The 23,003-nt window shown below is 34.1% G+C and overlaps 2 protein-coding genes across 2 annotated transcripts; one reads left to right on the forward strand and one right to left on the reverse strand.

The window, feature by feature from the left end:
* Positions 1-11,494: 11,494 nt before the first annotated feature.
* On the forward strand, positions 11,495-16,666 carry LOC132275107 (type IV inositol polyphosphate 5-phosphatase 7-like). The gene is made up of 13 exons (XM_059776503.1): positions 11,495-12,084; positions 12,213-12,300; positions 12,678-12,746; positions 12,859-12,943; positions 13,046-13,150; positions 13,249-14,068; positions 14,176-14,369; positions 14,593-14,701; positions 14,807-14,955; positions 15,139-15,392; positions 15,903-15,974; positions 16,062-16,255; positions 16,345-16,666. The coding sequence occupies exons 1-10, from the start codon at positions 12,055-12,057 to the stop codon at positions 15,359-15,361; spliced, it is 1,872 nt and encodes a 623-aa protein (XP_059632486.1). The 5' UTR covers positions 11,495-12,054; the 3' UTR covers positions 15,362-15,392; positions 15,903-15,974; positions 16,062-16,255; positions 16,345-16,666.
* Positions 16,667-20,383: 3,717 nt separating this feature from the next.
* On the reverse strand, positions 20,384-22,467 carry LOC132273474 (FCS-Like Zinc finger 5-like). The gene is made up of 2 exons (XM_059774432.1): positions 21,903-22,467; positions 20,384-20,955 (listed from the first exon to the last, which is right to left on the reverse strand). The coding sequence occupies exons 1-2, from the start codon at positions 22,238-22,240 to the stop codon at positions 20,784-20,786; spliced, it is 510 nt and encodes a 169-aa protein (XP_059630415.1). The 5' UTR covers positions 22,241-22,467; the 3' UTR covers positions 20,384-20,783.
* Between the last annotated feature and the right edge of the window lie 536 nt (positions 22,468-23,003).

Genomic DNA, 23,003 nt, shown 5'->3' on the forward strand with positions numbered 1-23,003 from the left:
AGGTGGCACATGGTTTTTTACTGTTTAGAAAATTGTGGTGCCTAAAATGCCCTTCCCTAACAAAAAAGTAGTACCTTCCGTTCAAAAAAGTAGTACCTTCAGTTCAAAAAAGTAGTACCTTCAAAGAAAAAGTAGTACCTTCGCGAGTGTTTAAAAAACATGGTACCTGTACACCAAAAAGTAGTACCTTCAGTTCAAAAAAGTAGTACCTTCGAAGAAAAAGTAGTACCTTGGCGGAAGGGTATTTTAGGCACCACAATTTCTAAACAGTAAAAAACTATGTGCCACCTCAGCAATCCATTTTAAAAAAATATGAAACTTTGACTCAGCCTCTAAGTAAATATGGAACTTTGACTCTATTTATATGTAATTTTCCCTTTTTATTTTTTTTGAACTGGCAAAAAAAATCGTCATACGACATTTACATGAACAAGAATAAGAAACCAAGATAAACCAAAAAACACTAGCACGCCAAAAGACATAAACCCTCCAAAACTTTCAGACATCACCAGATTTGCTTAATTGTGCACTTAATCTGCCTCTTGCTTGACGGAAAACCAAAAGCCATACTCCTATACTATAAGCAACCAGAAATGTCAAAAACCACCACGAGCTTGATCATCACCTGAAAACTACTCGGACATGGGGCTTTATAGTAGTGTTGAACCATCAACACTACTTTTATCTGATTTCCTCCGCCAGTGCGGTGGCTATGCTGTCATGCAAGGCAGCGCCACCGCGGAACTCGAGCACCATGGCGCCGACCTAAATGACACTCTTTGGAGCGCTATAGAGTTGTAAGAGCGCACACAACTATTTTGCTTAGAAGATCTTTCTGTTAAAAAATTATATATAATATAGAATTCACATCGGAAACTTTAAAAGATTTTCACAGAAGAAGTGTTCAGGTTCTTGCTGAAACAGGTGCTGACCTATTTGCATTTGATCGAGACTATATATATATATATTCAAATTCTGCTTATGTTTTGAGGTACCTGGTTGCACTTAAATCTCTCTATCCCTACCATTTATGCAAGAATGTGAATGATTTACTCTTATAAATCGTTCTTTTCTTGAAACTCGGAGTCATTTTTTCTGCGTCAAGTAATTTATTTTATAGTGTCAAACTCATGGGCTAATTAATGACCTTTAAAATAGTTTTTATGAATATCCTACTAGTTTTAAGGATCAATTTATGCTGTTTTATGAACCTTTATGTCACAACACTTCCAAAAACAATACAAGTAACGTCAAAATTTTGAAAAAACACTACTTCATTTCACTACTATGTTGTTAACTATGCCTATGACACAATACAAGTAGCATCAAAATTTTGAAACAACACCACTTCATTTCACTACTATGTTGTTAACTATGCCTATGACACACCAAGGTTCGTATTCTAAGTAGAAGTTCAAGTCCTGCCTTTCACACTATCACCAATTTTAAGTTTCCCAAACCACTAATTTGCCAATTTAGTAAGTACGGAGTATTAATTTACTCCGTATTTATTTATGCTGCTGTTTAAAAAATATATTTATTTATGCATAATCCATCACACATGATTAATATGTCATCATATGGCACACTATCAAGTGACCTAGTTGGTAGAACGCACAGGCTCCCGAATTCTCCTCTCCTAATTTGCTATGGGAAATAATAATAATAATAAATTGTAATTTCCCTTGGAAAACCAAGTTCACGACTGCCCATGAACACGAGGGGATCCAGAGGTTAGCCCAGTGGGGCCTGACAGGGCTATAATGCAATGGGCCGACCTACAGTTATTAGTACACAAGCCCAAGTGAAAAACCACAATTTGCGAAGGGTGAACTTGAAAACAGAGTTGGTCTCATGTGCATCAGCTGATCAGCACACACAATTTAGTGGTGTAACATAAAGACATTCCCATTTAATGATCCTACACTGATTCAATGGCCTCCAAGCATTTGCCGCTCTGTATTTGGAGCATTTCATTGATGGCTCTAAGTAATTTTTTTCCCCTCTTTGTTTTCATGTGGGAGTGGTCCTCTCTCTAATGTTGTCCGGATTTCTTACTCGACACGTTTTATTGGAATCGCACAAAAACTCGATTAACTATTGTAGCATTATTCTTGTATTTTTGGAGGTTTTTTTTTTTTTTTTTTTTTTTTTTGTATTGTTTTTTGTTTTGTTTTTTTTTTTTTTTAAATCTCCTTTTATATAGAGTAGGAGACATCATTATACAAAGGGCATTTTTTAATCTACATATATTGTTAAGTAGAGCGTTGAAAGATTACAATATTACATGTAGTGATGAGACTCATAACATTAATTTGGAGACAAGCGTGCTGCTACTGAGCAAAATGAAATTGCAGTGAAACTAAAAGGGTCTTTGCTCTGCGTGCAGACGCCAAGATAATGTTTAATTACACACACTCACACAATAAATCTTTGGAGCAAACACTAACATATGTTATTAATTTCAAAAGGTGATCAATGATAACATATACATGAGGTCCTTTATAAGGGGACTATTAACCTTCAATAACAATCAACAATAAAGAGCTTGGAGATTAATTTGGTTGCCATAACAATCTTGAAATTTGATTTACAAGCACAGTACATGGGATAAGATGACAATTAATGTCCACGAATATGTCACTAAGCGTACCTATTCAACGGTTCTTGTTACTAACACGTGTTAATGATGTGAATTGTCAAATATTATTTTAGAAATTTTTTTTATATGATTCGGGACTGTAGTACATAGTTTTGATCAATTATAAAAAAACAAACTTAATTTTATGGGATTGGCTCGGACTATTAATTCCGAACCATTTAATAATTTATTGGATGCAGACAAGATGGTTGAATGAGGCAGCAACGTCATGAATTGACAGGCATGTAAGCAACTTTGAAGGTGATAAATGCTCGGAAGACAGTGAGAGAGGGATGCTGCTCCTACACCACAAAGGTCAATAAGCAGAAATGGATGGTGAGTGGCTTTTATTGTGTGATGTAAACCTACACTCATTCCATCACATTCATGTCTAAATTTGATATATCCAAATTTTCTTTCGTTTTCTTATTTATCATTTATTCCGTGACAGGTCATTTCCACTCGAGGAGAGGGGGACTAGTATCCTCGGATATCTCACTGAATCTATTATACCCAACTCAACTGCACCTCCACAAGGTTTACAAGCTAAAATTTGATTAACTTAACAAATTAAAAAATAATAATTATCCACAAATTATCCTTTTGGAAACAAGATATCATAGACATCATGATGTATAATAGATTGCAGATAAATTTTCAGTCTGTTTGGATTATCAGAAGGTCAAACAGACACGTTAACATAGTTTTTTTAAAATAATTTCAATGAGTTCGTTTTGACCTGAAAAGGCCCCAGTCTGATCAGAAACGGCCTATTTTGTAAAAATCAATATATTCATTGTTGCAAAAAGGCGTCTTTTGGCCAAATTCAATCATTTAGAATTTGGAAAATAACGGTTTCTCATTTTGAATATTTTGAGATTTCCGTTACAAGTCTAAACGGATTCGAATTATTTTCTTTTTTGGTATTTAATAGTTTTAAATAATTAGGGGTGCGTTTAGTAACGTTTTCGTTTTCTGTTTTTACAGTCTTAAGAAAGTAGAAACATGATTTTGCTTTCTTAAGTGAAAATAGAAAATAGAAGTAATATTTATTAACACTTGTTGTCACAAATTTGAAAACATAAAATAATAATTGTGTTTAGTAATACAACATATTTGTTACAAAATATACATAATATTCTTTAATTTTTTTTTTATTTTTTTATTTTTTTCATGGCAAGAATTTTAGGAGTTAGTGATTAGAGGGGAGGGTGAGAGGGAGGATAGATGACTTGAATACGAACTCTCGGATACAGTGAGCAATCCAACCACTCAGGCACTACACTTGCTTCCATTAATATCAAAAAGACATAAATCTAGAAAATCTAATTTAAAATTATAAGTCTTAAAAATATCCAATACATAATAAGTACAAAATTAGATATATCAAGACAAAAACATTCCCACCAATTATGTATATAAATACATATATATGCATGATGTATACATTTATTATGTGATATATAATATATTTAGCATATGATAATTTATTATGAATAAAAAATATTAAATAATATATATTATATGTAATAAAATATATATTGAGTTATAATATTGTAAATTAATTATAATTTAATATTTACATATAATATAATATAGATATGATATATAATAATATAAAATATTTACTGCTTAATAATTTAATAACATTATATTCTATATAAAAAATTATTTTGTCACAAAAAATAATTTGCATTATTATTTAATATATTAGATATTAAAATATATTTTTATCAAATAAAAAATAATATACAATATTTAATTTATTCAATATTAAAAATATATATTTTTATTAACATTTAATATTCAGCTTAGTAGTATATAACACAAATAACATGAATTTTATTTGAAATGAATAGCGCCTGTGCAGTAATATTAGTGAAAACATTTTTGCGCTACAGTGTCGAAAATATAAGAAATATCATTTTGATATTTTCTCTTTTCTTCACAAAAATTGAAAACGTTTTCTGTTATAGAAAAACAAAAACATTTTATTGAACGTGATTTTTGTTTTCGTTTTGCCTTTTTAGAGGTTGACAACAGAAAACAAGAAACGTTTTTCTTTACTAAATGCAGCCTAGGTTTTTTTACCTTAAAACATTCATTACGCTATAACATTTGGAGCTCTTTTTTGTGTGTGTGTGTGTGTGTGTGTGTGTGTGGGGGAGGGGGGGGGGGGATTAAGGACCATGTTGGTGGGCCCTTGACTCTATTTAGGGTTGGCCGAGTTGGATAAGACTTGGACCTGGCCTAATGCCTTATAAAACATTAGTTTTCAAGATAGATTCTTGTTAGGTGTAAACAATTCTTTGGAAGGGGCGTTTGAGTACCAATTAGAAAAAAGAAATCAATTATACATATTTCTTTGCATAATTTAATTAAAAAATAATAAAATGGATGAGGAAAGAGTAAGTTGCATAATAGAAGACATGACTAACCAAATAAAGTGGAGAGCCACGCTATCACAGTTGTTAATGTGAATCTCCATTTTCAAAAAATGGAGAGAGCATTCAGAGAATAGGGTTGTGGATATTCTTATTTTTATAGAATTTTTGGAGAAATATTGATTTTGAGTGCTTTTGTATTTTATGCCAATAGCGGACACAGAGGGGGGCTTGGGTGGGCTTGAGCCCCAAAAAAAAAAAAAAAAATATTTTAGTATAGTATGTTCAGCCCAATTTTTTTTTTAAAAAAATTTTAATAGTAGTATTAGTCCCCCTTTTAACCCATTCAAAAAAAAATTTTACTTATGAAATTGTGTTATTAAATTTATGTTCAATACTAACTTCCCATTGACAATTTCTGAATTCGTCCTTGTTTTATGCTGTTAGATTTTTTATTTATAAAGTACATGTAGTGTTCTACAATTTTGTCGATTCAAAGTTCATCCTTATTTTTTTGTGAACGACTTCATAACTTCTGTCACATCCCAATAGTACCCTTTTTGCTTCTCATGTTTTTTTTGAGCTTGAAGGATATTGCAACTGTGAGAATTATTTCAGACTACATTACCGACACTTATAGTTGGAATGAACTTAGGTGTGGTATAAAATTCAGCTCGACTCGACGTGGTTGGTTGCAACCTAATTTTAGTCAATTATGGCCATAAATCATTTTTATTTCATTTTAGTCTTTGAGAAGAGTTTCATGTACTTGAATGTCATGACCCTGTGCGGTCCTTGTTAGTCGAAAGTGCTGAGAGAAGCAGATTCCATACAACTCCTACTTTTGAAATTATTTGTACAAAATAACTACTCCCAAAATTTGAATTATGTCCAACCTTTAAGGTACTCTCAGGATGAGCTCACCCACAGTTAAGAGAGCCCAATCATGGAGAGGGTAGGGTGCACACAAGATAGACAATTATATATATTTTATACAGTGTACATCAATGTTTGGATCCGTAATGTTTTTATTTATTATTATTATTTTTTTTTAAGTACGATACGTGATTTGTTTCAATCAATTTAAACTAAATTTGTCTGAATTTATTAACAGATACTGTAATTGTGACCAATACTGCGAATGATATATATATATATATATATATATATATATATTTTGGTAAAGAAAATACAAAGATGGGGCGAGCTAGAAGAGGTGTCCACATCAAGCTGCATGTCATGCGGTATACTGCACCAGTAAATGTAGACACTCATTCAATGTGACAGATAACAGGGAAAGTGACATGTGATGAGGAAAGCCTTTTGTTCATTTTGAAAATCTAAAGACCAAAACAAAGCCCTAGAAATGGATGAATTAAGAACCATTGAAACATATGTATATATATATATATATATAAAGAAATGGAACAATACTACTCTACAATGGGGCCATAAAGCAAGAAAAGAAAAAGCAGATAAAAGGAATCTCAAGGAAAATCACACATAGATGCTTTGTTTGCCACCCTTTGACTGCCTCCCTCCTAATTTTTACTTTGATTTCTGCCTTAGATTCAGCAACGAGGGTAATTTGGGAAATAAATAAAAAAAGTGAACTAAATCTTCTTAGAATGCTTATGCTTTTTATGTGCTCTCTTTTTTTGACTACCTCATTTAGGAGATATGCTAATTCATACATACTTTATATATCTAATAACAGATTCTCAATCATCTGCTTGATTAAACAATGATTGGTTATAGGTAATTAAAGAGGAGAATTCACCTTCTTTTTTCATATACTCATAATTAAATTTTTTTTTTCTTAAGCCAAAGTATAAATGATGAGATTCAAATTTGATGTCCATTTCAAAATGGTTTAAAATCACTTCTACTTTTAAACATTCATTAGTAAATTCAATAATTAAGTTTAAATTGTAAAGTGTATAACTAATGCCATGGTCATCATCACGATTATTGTCTAAATTTTATTTGAATGGGTCATGAAATCTCTTTCTTTTCTATTACATGTCATTTCACTTATTATATTTAACTTCATAAAGTCATTTTTAATAATCTAATTTAATGTTCTGCTCCTCTTTAATTTTTATTACAATTAGTCTTTCTCAATTAATTTTTTTAAAATTCAACCAAAAATGATGTTGAATTACCACATTTTTTTAATATTTGTTTAATTTTAGGCATGACACAACTGGAGTTAAATCCTGGACATTGAGTTGAAAGTTCAGCAAAAAAATAGGTCATTGCTATAAAGGCTACCCAACCCAGAAGAGTAGGAAGGTTGTTTCCACTTCCATGGGATGATTATTCATAATGAAGTGGTACATCAATCAATATAATAGTACCATAAATGGAGATACAGCCACCCACATCCTTAGTTGTGTAAATACATTATTGAATATATGCACCTATATTTCGGGTTTTTTTTTTTTTTTTTTTTTTTTTTTTTTTTTCTTCATGTAAATATGCACCTAACTTTAGTAATTGTGTAATTGATTTGAAAAGTTCTTTTGGCTTATTTTGAAAAGTATTATTAGATGGAGGTATTTTTATTTATTTATTTTTATTTTTTAGAGCACCCGATCTCTCCAGAAGGAGAGGAGAGCTCATACAATATAAGGATACAAGTTTACAACAAATGACAAAATAAATAATAAAATCATATAAACAAGAGTGAAAATTGCAGTCATATAACACTCTTGCCATGAAAAAAAAAAAAAAAAAAAAAATTGAGATGCTATACCAGTGTGATGTAATATATACAAGTGGTTTGAACTAAATAATCTTTTCTTTGTCAACGATATTGAGAATCATAAAGTCATTATGTTTTTGTTGAATCCATTAACATTTTGTCCTCTGAGGATACATACCATTTCAAGATATATATAATGGTTTATCAAGAAAAGGGTGAAAAATTGGATGTTTGTCATAGTCTTTCAAACAATAGGGGTCCATTGTTTGTTAGTTGTTCCAATGCAACTCTTCATTTTTGTTTTTGAACAAAAATAACTAATTACTTTATACAAATTTTGTCATATTCATCAAACAATAAGGCTGGTTAATTTTTTACTTAATTACACTGAAATGTTATAATAATTAATCAATTTAGTGTTAAGATTACCACCGAATTAAATTCGGAGAATCATTCATTAAAAACACACTCGTATACTTGCTTTATCTTTACAGGAATTTAAATCCTCTAAAAATATAAAATTCATTTAAAAAATTCAAACACGAATTTCATACTCACATATACAACAAAAATGACTTTTATATACTAGTATTGTTTACATGTTGTGTTGCTATTGTTATCCTATTAGATATGCACTTTTATTGTTGATGACTTCATTATTTTGTTTTGTGCAATTTTAAATAAGATTTATGTAGATACATCCAAGCAACATTATTAATAAAGAAAAAACATTCCAAACCAAATTTCATTCCTTTTCCTCCTTACAATGAGGATGTAGAAAATGAGCCCAAACACCACCTTTTCATCATGATCTCATTGAATCAAAGAAGATTGATTTCCCTTATATACCATTTTCATGAAAAATGTTTCATCAACTATCAGGGTTGTCAAAGTGGAGGGAAAGAGGAAAAGAAAAAATTCCTAGTGTAGGGCCATTTCTTTAGGCCCTTTAGATATCCATTTGCCCTATATAGGTGGCCCTTGGCACTTTAGTTTTTGATACAACTCATCACTTTACAAATTTCTTTGCATTATTTAATATTTACTTTTTTTCTACTTATTGCCTCAGTTGATTCCCAAGACACACATATTAGATGTACCAAAAACAAAAACAAGAGCTTATTGTATTTGAATTTCTACAAAAAGGGAAAGCACTTAATCATGTACCACTTTAATGTATTTGATTTTATGCCTATTGACAACCTTGATTTGAACAAAATGGAAGTCCACTCATTTAAAAAAAAAAAAATGAATTAGTGTGAAGCATGTAAGTAATAGCTCTAATGTAAAGTGAGTTTATACTTTTGAGTTTTTTATTTTTTTTTGAGCTGAAGTAATTTTAATTTAAATCATAAAAAATGGTGAATTTTTTTCAATTGTTCTAGAAAAGATGAATAAATTAAGTATGAGATAGTTACTTTATACAAAATAACATAAAATGACATGTATATAGATTAATAGTCAATGTGTGGTATTGCTTTAATTCATCCAACAATCATTATTTGAAAGCAGTCTAATAGTCCTGACCAGTTGACCTCAACCGCTTGTCGCTGATTACAAGATGCCCAACATCCCGATCTTCGTTTTGAAAAAATGGAGGTGGACGTTGGCGAAACAATAATGTTGCTCTGTTGTGACTGTGGTTGGCAGTATTGATTACGGTCGCGTTGTAACCGATTCAGACAAAATTAATATAAATTTGTTAATACGGATCGCATATTGGACTTGAAAAGTGGTCGGTATCGACTGATACATCGTGTATCGATCAATACGATGAACTATGATTGTGACCTGGAGGTTACGATTCAAATTAAAAAACTACCTCTACACATGCAGATGTAAAATTTCATATATTAAAATCCTTCTTCTTAGATGGTAATACCATTTTTTATTTTTTTATTTTTAGCACAAACATGTACGAATCCCATAGAACTATGCAAATGTAATTTCACTTAGGTATGGGCATCATTGTTGCCCACCTAAAGTTGAATTCTTCAAGATAGATATAATTAAGGCCTAGTTATAGAAAATTCTACCATTCAGCTAAGGAATGAAATAAAACTATACTCGTATGTACCATTTTATTCAACAATTGGGCCATGAATTTTGACAGCTAAAGTACCCACCATGAAATTAATACTCTAGGAAGAAAATATTAAATGCTTGACAAAGAGGGCAGCCAAAATGATTTTATACAAGACTTGAATGATCACAATTTTGGGACCCAAACAGGTTCATATGGTAGTGGAAGCTACACTTGGGTTAGTGGTGGGTATGTGAAGTTTGATAAGAATTCCATTTCATGTATGCCCACCGCGGGACCAATACTTGGGACATCCGCCGTCGGCTTAATTAAATCAACTCTCAAAACTATATACTAATCCTCTGCTAATCAATTGCCAAGGTCCAATTTTAATCATGAGTATCAAAATTTGAACCCAATATAATAAACAGCCTCCTACATGTTTTATGTGTATTGACTGGTCAAACATTAAATTGCAAGCCAAAAAAAGCTTATACTAAGAGCTTTTTTCCCCTCAAAATGAGGTCTTTAACTAGGGAGCCGCCGGTGGTCGGATAGATTCGTGTATCTGAGGAGCGTGCGCGGGTGGCGGGGCTCGGAATGCTAGGGTTAGAGGACCTTTGTGCCACCAAACAGGACCCCTACCCTAACAATTGAGCACAAACCTAATGAGGAAGCAGTTCATACTTCATGCATATGATATCTTTTCTATCAATGCATAGTTACATCTTCCTCAAGCATCTGAATGCTAAAGCTACCATATTCGGAGAAGAATTTGTATTGAACACACCTACAACAATGTGCAATACACTGAAGAGGATCGTGATTCTTCCCCGCATATGGTAGCTTTAGCGTTGTAAATAAACAAATTCTCAAAAGTATACACTAAATTAAGACAACTAGCATTGTTTACAAATAATTTAATTATCGAGCATGCATCTTCTGCTCTTACAATATACTTATCGTACCATACACATGCAATTGATCGTGGCCGTATTAGACATTGAGTCAAAGAGGCTCAAATTTGCGGAACAACATTCTTGGCATTCCTTGCAAATAGATATATACATTGATAGATAATAGATATAGTGATATACAAGTACGTTCATAATGTTTAGATATATTGGGGATAGAACGATATGAATATACACATATAAGGAAAAATGTTTAGCCCCTTAAAACTGTAGAAATCCCAACAATATTAAAAAAACCCAAAAAGCCCATGTAGGGGAAGCATGCCTTTCTTGACGCATATACTGTAATTGACAATTCCTTCTGCAAACATTCCTCACAGACCAGAACACTCCCCAAGAAAAATAAAAAATAAAAAACAAGAGAGGAAAGAAAGAAAGAAAGAAAGAAAGAGAGAGAACAACAAATAAAACAAATAAGATATAGTACTACTACTTACTACTATACACATTCCCTTTATCTTCTTTTTCCTTCTTTTATCTGCTTTAACTTTGATGGAAGACCAAATGGCAAGAAATTTGCAGATAAAGGGTGTTATTAGATGAACTTTGCTGACCCATGGGCAGGTTTTTCTTCAGCTTATCCATGTCGTTTTATGTTGTAATTTAGATGAAAACGACATGCCCGTTCATGTTGGGCCTTGCCCTTTGGTTTTGGATGCGCGAGAGAGAGAATGAGATCTCCTGCAATGCACCACACCACACCACACCACGCCAAACCACTTTATTCTGTTCAAATTCAATTTTTAGCCGAGACTATTTATTTCTGTTGAATGTCTCTCTTTACAACTCTTGTGCTGGTTTCAAGAAAGAGAAAGTCCCTCTCTCTCCTCTCTCTCTCTCTCTCTCTCTCTCCCTACACTTTCTCTTTTAAGTTTGCCGCATTGTCTTGGTCTTGAGCTTCAGAATCTAGTCTCTCACTTCCCATATTTAAAGTGTTGTCTCTCCCTCGGCCCGTTGTGTTTCTAATCTTACTGGGTTTTGGGTCTATGCTCTTCTTCTTATTTATATACATTAGTGACACATTTAATACTAGAAATTGTTTTGAGTGTGATACCCAGTAACTAGAGTCTAAGAAATTGAAGATTTCTTGCATATAGAGGAAAGTGAAGAAGTTTTTATGTGTAGTTTTGTCCGTTTTGCTTTGTGCTGAGCCATTCACAACATATGAAGGTCTGCAAAATTTGCTGAGAAATGAGGTTTCCGGAAGTCAGAAATTGGGAAATTTTGTTCATTTCCTTGAATTTCTGATATTTTTGCTGATTCTGAGGAAAACCCATAAATTGTGGAAGAAAATAGGAGAGCTTGTATGAAGAAGTGGTGAAACAATGAGAGATGGGAATTCCAAGAAAAGCAAGGTTTTTTGTTCTCTTATCCCTCGGTTTCCTGAAAATAATGATTAATTTTTGTTGATAAATGTTTTTTTTTTTTTTCACTGCATGTTTACTGGTTTGCTCACTATTTGCTTTCTTTTTCTTTGTTGTAGCTCTCATGGTCAAAAGCAGTGATTAGGAAGTGGTTCAACATCAAGGGCAAAAATGAAGAGTTCCAGGCAGATGAAGTTGTTCATGGAGGTCGGTATATTTGTTTCTTCTTGGGTTTTCTTCACCTTTCTGATCTCTGAAATTCAGCTCATGATTCTTTGCTTCTTGTGTTTGTTTCCTTTAATCAATTTAGATTTCTTCAGTTTTTTAATGTTTTTGCCTATATGATTCCTTTACCCTCAGTTTGGTTGTGATAAAATTGTTGAAAATAGGGGGTAACAATTTTCATATATTTGGAATAAGTCCTTTATTTATTCTTTCTAGAATAAATTTGTAATATAGTTGTTGTTATCCCAACTTGTTTCTTCTTTAAATTCGCTGAATTTCTTAGTTTTTTATGTTTCTATTTCCTGTTTTAAGATGTGAAATTGATGCATCATGCATAAACATCTGATTTTCTCTTTCAGGTGCTGATGTGGAATGGAGGAATAGCTTCTCAGAGAGAGAGCCATGTACAATTAAGAAAAGCAGAACAGGTTTAGAATCATCTCACTAATCCATCCAAATGTTTTTTTTTATTATTATTATTGAATTTTTCAACTCATTGATTTATTGTTCCTGATCTTTTTATTTCACTTGGCTGCACAGAAAAAATAAGCAAGAGTACGGATCGTGTCCGGAGAGGAAGAGTTGATCTTGATCACCCTCAAGTGATACATGTGCAGAATCATAGGTTGGTCTTATCTACAAATATTCTGCGTGTTATATGTTGTGTATCTTACTATTGTTTTAGTTGTGCATCTGTGTTAATTGTTTTTAACTACATTTGGAGCAGTATTTTTGTTGCTACATGGAATGTGGGCGGAAAATCCCCTCCAAGCAACTTAAATCTGGATGATTTGCTACATTCCTCACCTCCTGCAGACATTTATGTTCTTGGGTATGAATTGCTATATTTGATTCTCATTGCTTTCACTTGCTAAACTCTGGGGCTTACTCGAAACTAATAGAAGCGTGTGTGAAATTTTACTCTTTCAGATTTCAAGAAATAGTTCCTCTGAATGCTGGCAATGTTCTGGGTGCTGAAGATAATGGCCCTGCCCAGAAATGGCTAGGTCTAATTCGGAAATCACTAAACAATCTTCCTGGAACAAGTGGAGGTGGTGGGTTCTATACACCTTCTCCCATCCCTGATCCTATGGTGGAAGTAGATGCAGATTTTGATGGATCAACCAGGCAGAAGGCGTCATCCTTCTTTCATCGCCGATCATTCCAGACACCCCGGCCATCAATCCACCAGCCTCGCCTTGATAGGCGATTCAGTGTTTGTGACCGAGTATTCTTTGGTCATAGGCAAAGTGACTTTGACCACAGTTACAGATGGGGTCACCGGCCAAGTGACTCTTCCTGGAGTCACAGGCCCAGTGATTATTCTGGGGGTGAGAGGCCAAGTGACTATTCAGGGGGCCACAGACCAAGTGACTATTCAGGGGCTCATAGACCAAGTGACTATTCAGGAAGTCATAGACCAAGTGACTATTCAGGTGTTTACAGACCTAGTGACTATTCAGGAGGTCACAGACCAAGTGACTATTCGAGATGGGGTTCATCTGATGAAGATTACGCGCCTGTTGATTCACCTAGCACCTCGTCATTCTCACCAATGTGGAATGGTGGATATGCGCCTATGGATGATGGATGCAGAATGCGAGGACATTCACGGTACAGCTTGGTTGCAAGCAAACAAATGGTTGGCATTTTTCTCACAATATGGACTAGGAGTGATTTGAGGGAACATATTCGGAACATGAAAGTATCTTGTGTTGGCAGAGGATTGATGGGTTACCTTGGAAATAAGGTATCCTTTTGAATGAATCTTGGGAATCTTAATTATTTTTTGTATATTTAAGTTGGAGATGATGTGTTAATCAAAAGAAGTAATGCTATGTTATGCTTGTTTCACAGGGATCCATTGCAGTAAGCATGTTATTGCATCAGACAAGCTTTTGCTTTGTCTGCAGTCATTTGACTTCGGGACAGAAGGAGGGCGATGAACTACGAAGAAACTGTGATGTCATGGAAATCCTTAAAAAGACAAGGTTTCCACGGATAAATGGCACCGCTAATGAGAAGTCCCCACAAACAATCCTTGAACACGAGTATGACCCTTTCTCGTTAATTATTGATTAATTTATGTTGCCTACCAAAAAGAAATTAAACCATTTTATTACATGTTAAATAAATCTATATTTTCTAACTCCTAAGGTACCTTTGAGAATTTTAGAAGTAACATTAGTTCAAGTGCACACCACTGCCTTTCAGCACTACCATTCTCCAACTATGTTTTATTGCTAAAATCTTTTACGTTTCAATTTGTTCTAGTCGAATTATTTGGCTTGGTGATCTGAATTATCGGATTGCCCTCTCTTACCGGTCTGCTAAGGCGCTTGTTGAGATGCAAAACTGGAGGGCGTTGTTGGAGAATGACCAGGTATGATACATATACATACATATATTATTACGAGTATTTTTTTGGGTGTCAAAATGGTTAGCTATCTATAGCATTCAATTGAATCATCACTGGTTTTTTTGGCAGCTGCGGATAGAAAAAAGCAGGGGTCGTGTTTTTGAGGGATGGAGTGAAGGGAGAATATACTTCCCACCAACATACAAGTATTCACATAATTCAGACAGATATACAGGAGATGATATACACTCAAAGGGGAAAAGGCGAACACCTGCATGGTAAGAATATTTTTCCTACATTAGGTAGGAGGAAATTTGTGACAGAACTCAAATGAAAAAGTTCAAAACATTTAAATTAAAAAATCAAGCTATATACATGTTTCCTTTAATTATTTAGGGTTGGAGCCATTTATAACTTCTCAGAATTCAAGGCATTGATCTAGCTAATTTTCATGTGTGAAGGTGTGACCGGATTTTGTGGTATGGAGGAGGCCTGCATCAATTATCTTATGTCCGAGGGGAATCTAGGTTCTCCGATCATAGACCAGTTTCTAGCATATTTTGGGCTGAGGTTGAGTTAGTCCAAGGCCGCTTGAGAAGAAGCATGAGTTGTTCTAGTTCCAGGATTGCGGCGGAGGAGCTGTTTCCTTATTCACATGGATATACTGAACTCTGCTTTTTTTAAAAGATGGAGCGAATTGTTGAGTTATATTTGAGTATGCTCTCTCTCTCTCTCTCTCTCTCTCTGCGGTTGCAGCATACTACTCATTAACAAGTTTACATTTTCTTGTTGCAACTTGTTTTGTTTACACTTCCTGAGTGTTAATTTTATTTGTGTACTTGAAGGAATGCACAGTTATACGCGGTTGCTTAGATTAAAAACTGTTTCTCCTAAATTATGTAGCTGAATGTTGCAATCACTTGTGATTTTCTCATAGTTGCGTGGTTGAAAATTTTGTCTTTCTAAATATGCATCTTGCTCGAGTAGTTCTCAAGCTCAACAATGTGAATTCTGCAATCATAGATTTAGGACCAGAAGATACCTATAGTGTCTCCCAAGGAGTTGATTCATTCTCTTTTTCTTATTCAGAATGTGGCTGTCTCTAAAACAGAATATGTACTTGGCATAGTGTCTGAAAATGATGCTTAAATTGCATATTCTTTTCCTTTTTCTCGAGTAGATCTTACCTATCACCAATCTAATGCTTCTTGGTCCCCTCTTGCAGGTGAGAATTGCTTTGAAGAAATTCGTCCTTGAAGGGTGATGGAGACCTTCCGTTGCCCACAAACCGAAAAAGGTTGGTCCTCTTTTTCTTTTCTCCCGTCTTGCCTATGGATTTCGGTTCTTTATTCCTAATTCTGTCCCTCTTACTTTCCATGAACAGATGTAGATATTCGTGATATTGCTGGCTAACCCAACTTCACATGCCCGAATTTGCTGAATTTCACAACCATTTTTTTAGCATACAAGTAACTTGCCAATTCGGAGAATAATCTAATTACCTGACTAACAAACTCCCACGTAATCGCGTCACCTCAAATTCCTATACAAGCATTTGCTGTCCTGCGTAATGATCAGGTACTATATTTTTCAGTTAATTATACTACTCAGTTCTGTACCTAGAATAAATTCATCTTAACATCATAATAATGAGCCATCTGTTTCAGTTTTGCAGGATGAACTCAACCAATCAACACTGTGAAGTGGGTAATTAGGGATTGTTTTATTCAAAGATTCTTTATTTGTTTTGGGCAAGCAATTTTTCAATGACTTCAAGAAGATGAGAAATGGTCAAAATAATCATCTGGGGTGTTGCCTTTTTGTTTTTAGTGTAGACAGAAGTAAAGAACTGATGTGTACTTATTACTAGGGTTGATAGAAAGAAACATAATTGAAAATTTGTAAGCTTCTTCTCTCACTCTCTCTGTGTATTGTTGCTAATGATTTTACTGAAAAAGATGGTAGTATATTTTGATCATCCCCCATCAACTATTGTTTGCTTTACCTTTATTCTGTGTGGTGACCAACTAACTACAAAAGCAAAGGACAGTTTTACAGAGGCACATTGGGAGGGAAGCCAAAATTTAGAAACTCCTCGTTTGTAGAAATGTTATGTCACATTTTTCTTTTGCTTTATAACTTACCTTTAATCATCTTTTGTCCCATAAGGACCACAGAAATATGAGCAGAAGAGACAACAAAATTGTTGGAGTTGACTAACCTATGATACTGGACTCAATAAATAAATGAACCACTTATTTATTTTTCCAGTAAATAAAAAGATTAATAAAAAAAAAAAGGGACAAAAAGGGATGCAACACGAGAACTTCCTAGAGATCACCCATACTACTAGAGAGTTGTGGTTTTAGAACCATTTATTACCTAATCCGGACAGAGGGACCATGAAGGAGGCATTTAGAACCTTCAACCCTGATGCTTCCCTAAATGCACACACATAATCAAAGAAGCATTGCCATTTCAAAATCAGTTTTCCAGTTCAAATCTATGAATTTGTTTCATTTCAACAGAAATTGAATCCTATACACAGAATAACATGTTAGGGTGATAAAAAAGTGAGAGGAGAAGAAAGAAAACTATCACCTGAACAGTTTCCTACAATTTGAATCGAATGGGGGTGCAAATGAGAGGCTGACACGAATTTATCAATTGTCCTCAGCGAATCAGAGCAGAGAACATTTTTATCCTAAGAACAAGAAGTAGAAAAGAAAATCTAAAAAATGAGAAACCACCGGGAATAATGACCCTTCGTTGCCTTCGTGTAGAGCAATTGTATTTTGACAAGCAATAGAGGATTTCCAGTAGTTGTCAGATATTCCAGGAAGGTCTGAATATTTCACCTTTCAAAAGAAGTGATCATGTGATAGTTACTCCACTTGATACCATAGTGCTGTAAAGAAGATGGGAGTTCAAGTGTATAAGTAGGCATCTGCAATCTGTTTTGCTATCAATTGCTTATGGTTTTTACTGAAAAGAAGTTGTTTTCATGATCATCTTACTTTGTTTTCTTTTATTTTCATTGTGAGGTAGACAACAAACTAAAAAGCACAAACACAGAGAACAGATTTTGCTGGTATATGGGGAACTCATAATTTAGATACTTCTTTTTCTTTTGAAGAGATGTCTGTTTCTACTTTGTTATTTGCAGTAAAACAATAATAAAAGCAGGAATCATATGATCTTTAACATATATAAATACACAAATACACACACACACACACACACTAAATTTAAGCTATAAATATTTGGCTCCCTACTTTTGATGATTAGTTCACTGCCTAACTTAAGCCTTGAGGGCAATTTGAATTCAATTTTTTTTTTTTTTTTTGCCCTTGTTATGAATATTTTAATAAATAAAATTAATGTTGATCCCATGCCAATGTAGATAAATAGATAGAGAAGGCATCCAAAAAGAAGAAAAAGGCATGACATAGAAGGAAAAAGGAATGTCGAGTTGTCATTGCAGATCCTGCAAATTGATGCAGTCTTGACCACCACCTTTTCCACTGTGAGTTTGTCATGCTCTACATAAATTGCTTCCAGAGTTCCAGAGTGGGGACATTTACATTTGAACACATAATGAAATTAATATTTTAGTTGAATTAGATCGACCAAACATACAAGCTATGATTTCTTTCTATTTAACTTTTTAGTTTTGAATGATGCGAACTACATGGTAACAATCCAGGTTTAACATACTTTCATGAAAAAGGTTGGAAGATAAAATTAGAGTTTGTTACACCGCTCCCTTTTCAATATGGAAACACAATACCAATTATGTAATTAAACACTTCGGGGCATATTGTTTAAAACAAAAATCATGATTTTATGTAATCTGATCAACATGTACATCAAAACACCAATCAATTGCCACAAATTTTTATCAATTACTGATCAGCTATTAGAAGAACAGAACACTTGCATAAGCAAGATAATGTTTTGAATTCAACAGTTGATAACGGAAGAGCATGAATACATATAAGAAAGTCAAGGCTGTTTCACATGTTCTCCTTGATATATATTCTCAGTTTCATCAGAAAGACATAAACAACCCTTGAAGCTGGCCACAGTTTCGGTAAAAGATGGTTGCACAGTTAAACAATAGAGAAAATACCGAATTGAGTAAGAAGTATTATCTAGAAGTACCCAGATCAGTGTCTGTTTACTAAAAACAAGAGAAACTGCACAAGACTTAATTGTTGACATGTTATCTATGGAAATCTAAGGGTAGTAAGCTTTTCTTTACAAAATCATAGACTGTACAAGACTTGCTCTAAGTGCCGTGAACTTGTACTGTCTGATTAATTGTGCAGAAACAGGGGAAATGGCTAAGCTGAAGTCCAGAACATCAATGGTTCAATTGCAAACATCAATGTTAAAATGGCCTTAAAACTGTCAAATTCATGAACACCTTTGATCCTAAAGACTCCTAGCACACGAGGAATCAGTCTTGAGATTAAGCATGAAGAATTGTTAACTTTGGGACCTTTATTTACAAGGGATATTCTGTACATGACTAATGTAAAGAGAGTTCACTTCCTCTCTCATAGGCTAACTAATCCCAGTTCATCTTCTTTGGGTCCCCTCACTTTATTCCAAACTGATTTCAGGCATTCAGTGTGAGTTTCCTGAGCAGTAAGAGCTTTGGCCTCAAGCGTAGGCTCCCACAGTATGGTAGTTTCGGCTAACATAACATCCATCTTTGAAGCTGGACAGCAATCTTCTAAGTAACCTAATGGAAAACAACATTGACATTGCAATCAATATTGGTGCTGTTCACTGCAATAGGTAATTTCATTATTAAATTGAGGTAGATTGACTCTTTGTCTGTTGTCTTAAAAGGAAATATAGTCGAGGATAAAATTGATACAGTTGACAGCTGGATATTGGAGAAATAGAACCGATGAAATTTATTGATTTTGAACCATCAAACTTTTAACTGTTTCATGTAGGGCCTTCATTTACATGTAACATTTTTTACTATTAGCAGTATATCTTTCCCTTGCTTCTCTGTTTCACACCCTACTCTGATTGACCAGCTGCGATTAACAGCCACATATTCCACCTTGCTTACCATGAATTTTCCATGGTCTAGATAAATATCTTCCAGAGTAGGGAGATCTTACATTTAAAACGTGTCTCTAAACAGAAGAAAATAAAACTCTAAACAGAATTAGGTTAATCTTTTAGTTTAATTAAAACGAATAAACATAAAGTTTGGGGTGCCTTTTGCTGTAAAATTTTAATTTCGAATGGTGTGAAGTGGTGAACCATATGGCATAAATCTAGGTTTAGCACACTTTGATGAAACGGTTAGAAGATAAAACAATAATTTTTAACACTGCACATTATACAATATCTAAAGACAACACATTATTACATGAAAGCACATAGAAAGAAGTAGAACCACCTGGTAGACATATAACTAATTATGTAATTAAACATTATGGGGTATCCTGTTTAAAATTAAAATTATAATCTTATGTAATTTGATCAACTTGTACAATTGTGCATCAAAATACCAATCAATTGCCATAAAATTTACCAGAACTCCTCCATTACTGATCAGTTATTAGCCAAATCTACTCCCTAAAATGTCCATAGAAGACTAGAAAAGTTACATAAGAAACACGATGCTAGGAAAACTGCACTGCGCCAAAATTAACAGGCACAATTGATATTCATCAGTTGATAACAGAAGACCACTCAAAATAGCACAGACACATTTAAGAAAATCAAAGCTGGTTCATATGTTTTCCTTGATATATATTCAAAATTTCATCACAAAGACACAGATACAACCTTTGAAGGTTTCTCACAATTTTGGTAAAAGATCGTTGCACTGTAAAAACAATAGAGGAAATAATGAATTGAGCAATGCATATTATCTAGAAGTACCTGGATCAGTGATTGTTTACTAAAAACAAGAGAAGCTGTAGAAGAATTAATTGTTGACATGTTAGCTATGGTAAACTAATGGTAGTAAGCTTTCGTATTCCAAATCGCATGCTGGTTGTAAAAACCATACAGATGTGCACCTCTGGTTGGTCAACCTAGCTATGAACTATGAATGCTTGATCCAATACTACTAAAACCTGGCTACTGCCTGTCGGTTGACTTGAGATCCAAACCCTCGCTTTGTTGTTGCTTCTGTCAATCTAGTTGCTGCTGCTGTTGATACTGGAGACGGCTTATTATCTTTCTCATCAACTGCAATCTGTTTGTCTCGGCATTCAATGGTGCAAAATGCTCGTAGGTAACTGCATCAAGTTTATGTGTTGTCAGTAATGTCCAATTTGCACTAACATTGGTATTCGAAGCCCAAAACAAGCCCCAAATAAGAAATAAAAAATAGCAACTTATAAATCCACTTTCCAAGATGTATATAGAATGTCCCTTTATCAATTAACTTGTAAAAGAAAAAAAAAGAAAAAAAAATTTGTCATCTACTGAGCTTGCACAGAAATCCAACAATAATTGACTTGTTTTCTTCCTTTCAGAAAAGAGAGAGGAAAAAAATGGAAAACAAGCAAACACTGATTATTCCTCTCAAGCAAATGAATAGAAAATGTATAACAGAGACAGCAAAAACCATTGTTGTAAGCATTGTGAAATTGAAGAAGAATTGATGACATAAATAGACTCAGAGTGGTGGTGTATGATGGGCATGAAATCATGCAAATACCTTTCATTTTTGTTAAGACGATCACAGAAGAGAAAAATAATGAATCAGAAACAAGGAAAAATAACTGTTATTGAAGTAAAATAGTTGATACAATGTAATTCTTCAACTATGCTTCAGCGAATCGACAAGATATAGCTCGTCTTAAGTGTCTTCTCTCTGTTACAATGTACATTATCTAAATTCTTACATACCAAATTATTTTATTCAGGGTACAAAAAATTATGATCAATTATGAATTGAACTAAGTGGTCATGAAAATGTAAAGAATAAATGTCAATTAAATTCGGAGGGTCACAAAATGCAGACAGAAGAGAGTTCAGACACCACACAAAAGCAGGGAGTGTGCTGTGTATATATATCAAAGATCCGGGAAATGGTATTAAGAAGTCACATCTGTAATTCTAGAGGAAAAGAAAATAAAAATTAAGATTCAATGTTTATTACAGAGAGTTTTCTAATCAACCAAACAAAGTATATAATGGGAAAGAGGAAAAAAAGAACTGTGAAACAAGAATTACATACCCATACATGAACACATCCTTGTCCAAAGCCAGTTTCTTCTTGCAATGAAAACAAGCTCCAAGAAACCTCCCAAATCGGTCGTCAATTTTGTCCTCAGACCCATCAATTTTCTTCTCACAAACAGGTGATCCCAATGTCAGAATACTCCGGTAAGGCTCTTCCAGCAATGTGACCGACACCTCAGAGTTCTTGACCGGCTTTACAGCGTCAATTTGAGCAGCAGTGGCGCGTTTCTTTTCCCCAAGAGTTACCGGAGACTGGATGGGCTGGACCTGGTTGAGCTGCCCCATTTCTCCGGCACTCGATGACTGGACGACCCGGTTGTGTTTCAAGGACATTTGTCCGAGTTAGGGTTTTGGATCAATGAATCTTGTTTTGAAGAAAGAGGGAAGCTTATTAGTTAACAAAGAATTAAAGGATTTCAGTGTTTTTAGAGTTTTGGTGAATGGATGGAATATTGGAGAAGAAGGTGAATAAAATTAGGGTTTTTTTCTGCCTTTTGTGATGGTGTGACTTGGGGTTTAAGAAGGAAGTAGCAGATGCAGATGCAGATGAGAAGGATTTGTTAGGGCAGTTGGTGATGGGATTCGCGCGTTAGACGGTTTGGATTCTAATATTCTAGTCGGTGGGCTCCACCTAAATAAAACAGTCACACTACAGAACTCAAATAAATTATTGCAAATAAATAAATAAATAAATAATAATAATAATAAAATCAACTCAAATAAATTAAGTAATGTTTATTATAGCAAAATATGATATGTTTAAAGGAAAATTCTAGGTAGTATTAAAAGTTTAATTTGAAAATTCAGAAAATTAATGCCTTGGCCATATGTTGTACAAATAATTCTTGTAATTAGTTATAACAGGCGGGTGTTTCACGATCCGACCAAAAAAATTTAAGTTGTTAGGTGAGACTAACACTCAACTCAAACTCGTCTTCGCCTACCCGGATGGCACACTCAGAAACCTCCAGGCGGGGTGCTTGGCGTGGTAGGCCAGGCCATCCCGCCTACTCGGATGACACACCTGGACGCATCCGGGTCGCATCCGGGTCTGGCCACCATGCCTACCCGGATGCCTAGGCGGGGCGTTTGGCAT

The sequence above is a fragment of the Cornus florida genome, unplaced genomic scaffold (genome assembly GCF_030987335.1).
Source record: "Cornus florida cultivar Cherokee Brave unplaced genomic scaffold, ASM3098733v1 CherokeeBrave_3.0.0_Hap2_Chr09, whole genome shotgun sequence".
In the NCBI taxonomy this organism is placed as follows: Eukaryota; Viridiplantae; Streptophyta; class Magnoliopsida; order Cornales; family Cornaceae; genus Cornus; species Cornus florida.

Coding starts and splice junctions, on each gene's coding strand:
- LOC132273474 (XM_059774432.1), bottom strand. CDS start 22,240: ATGTCCTTGAAACACAACCGGGTCGTCCAGTCATCGAGTGCCGGAGAA. Junction 20,956..21,902: donor AAGGATGTGTTCATGTATGG/GTATGTAATTCT, acceptor AACTTGATGCAG/TTACCTACGAGCATTTTGCA.
- LOC132275107 (XM_059776503.1), top strand. CDS start 12,055: ATGAGAGATGGGAATTCCAAGAAAAGCAAG. Junction 12,747..12,858: donor AATTAAGAAAAGCAGAACAG/GTTTAGAATCAT, acceptor TTGGCTGCACAG/AAAAAATAAGCAAGAGTACG. Junction 14,069..14,175: donor TGGGTTACCTTGGAAATAAG/GTATCCTTTTGA, acceptor CTTGTTTCACAG/GGATCCATTGCAGTAAGCAT.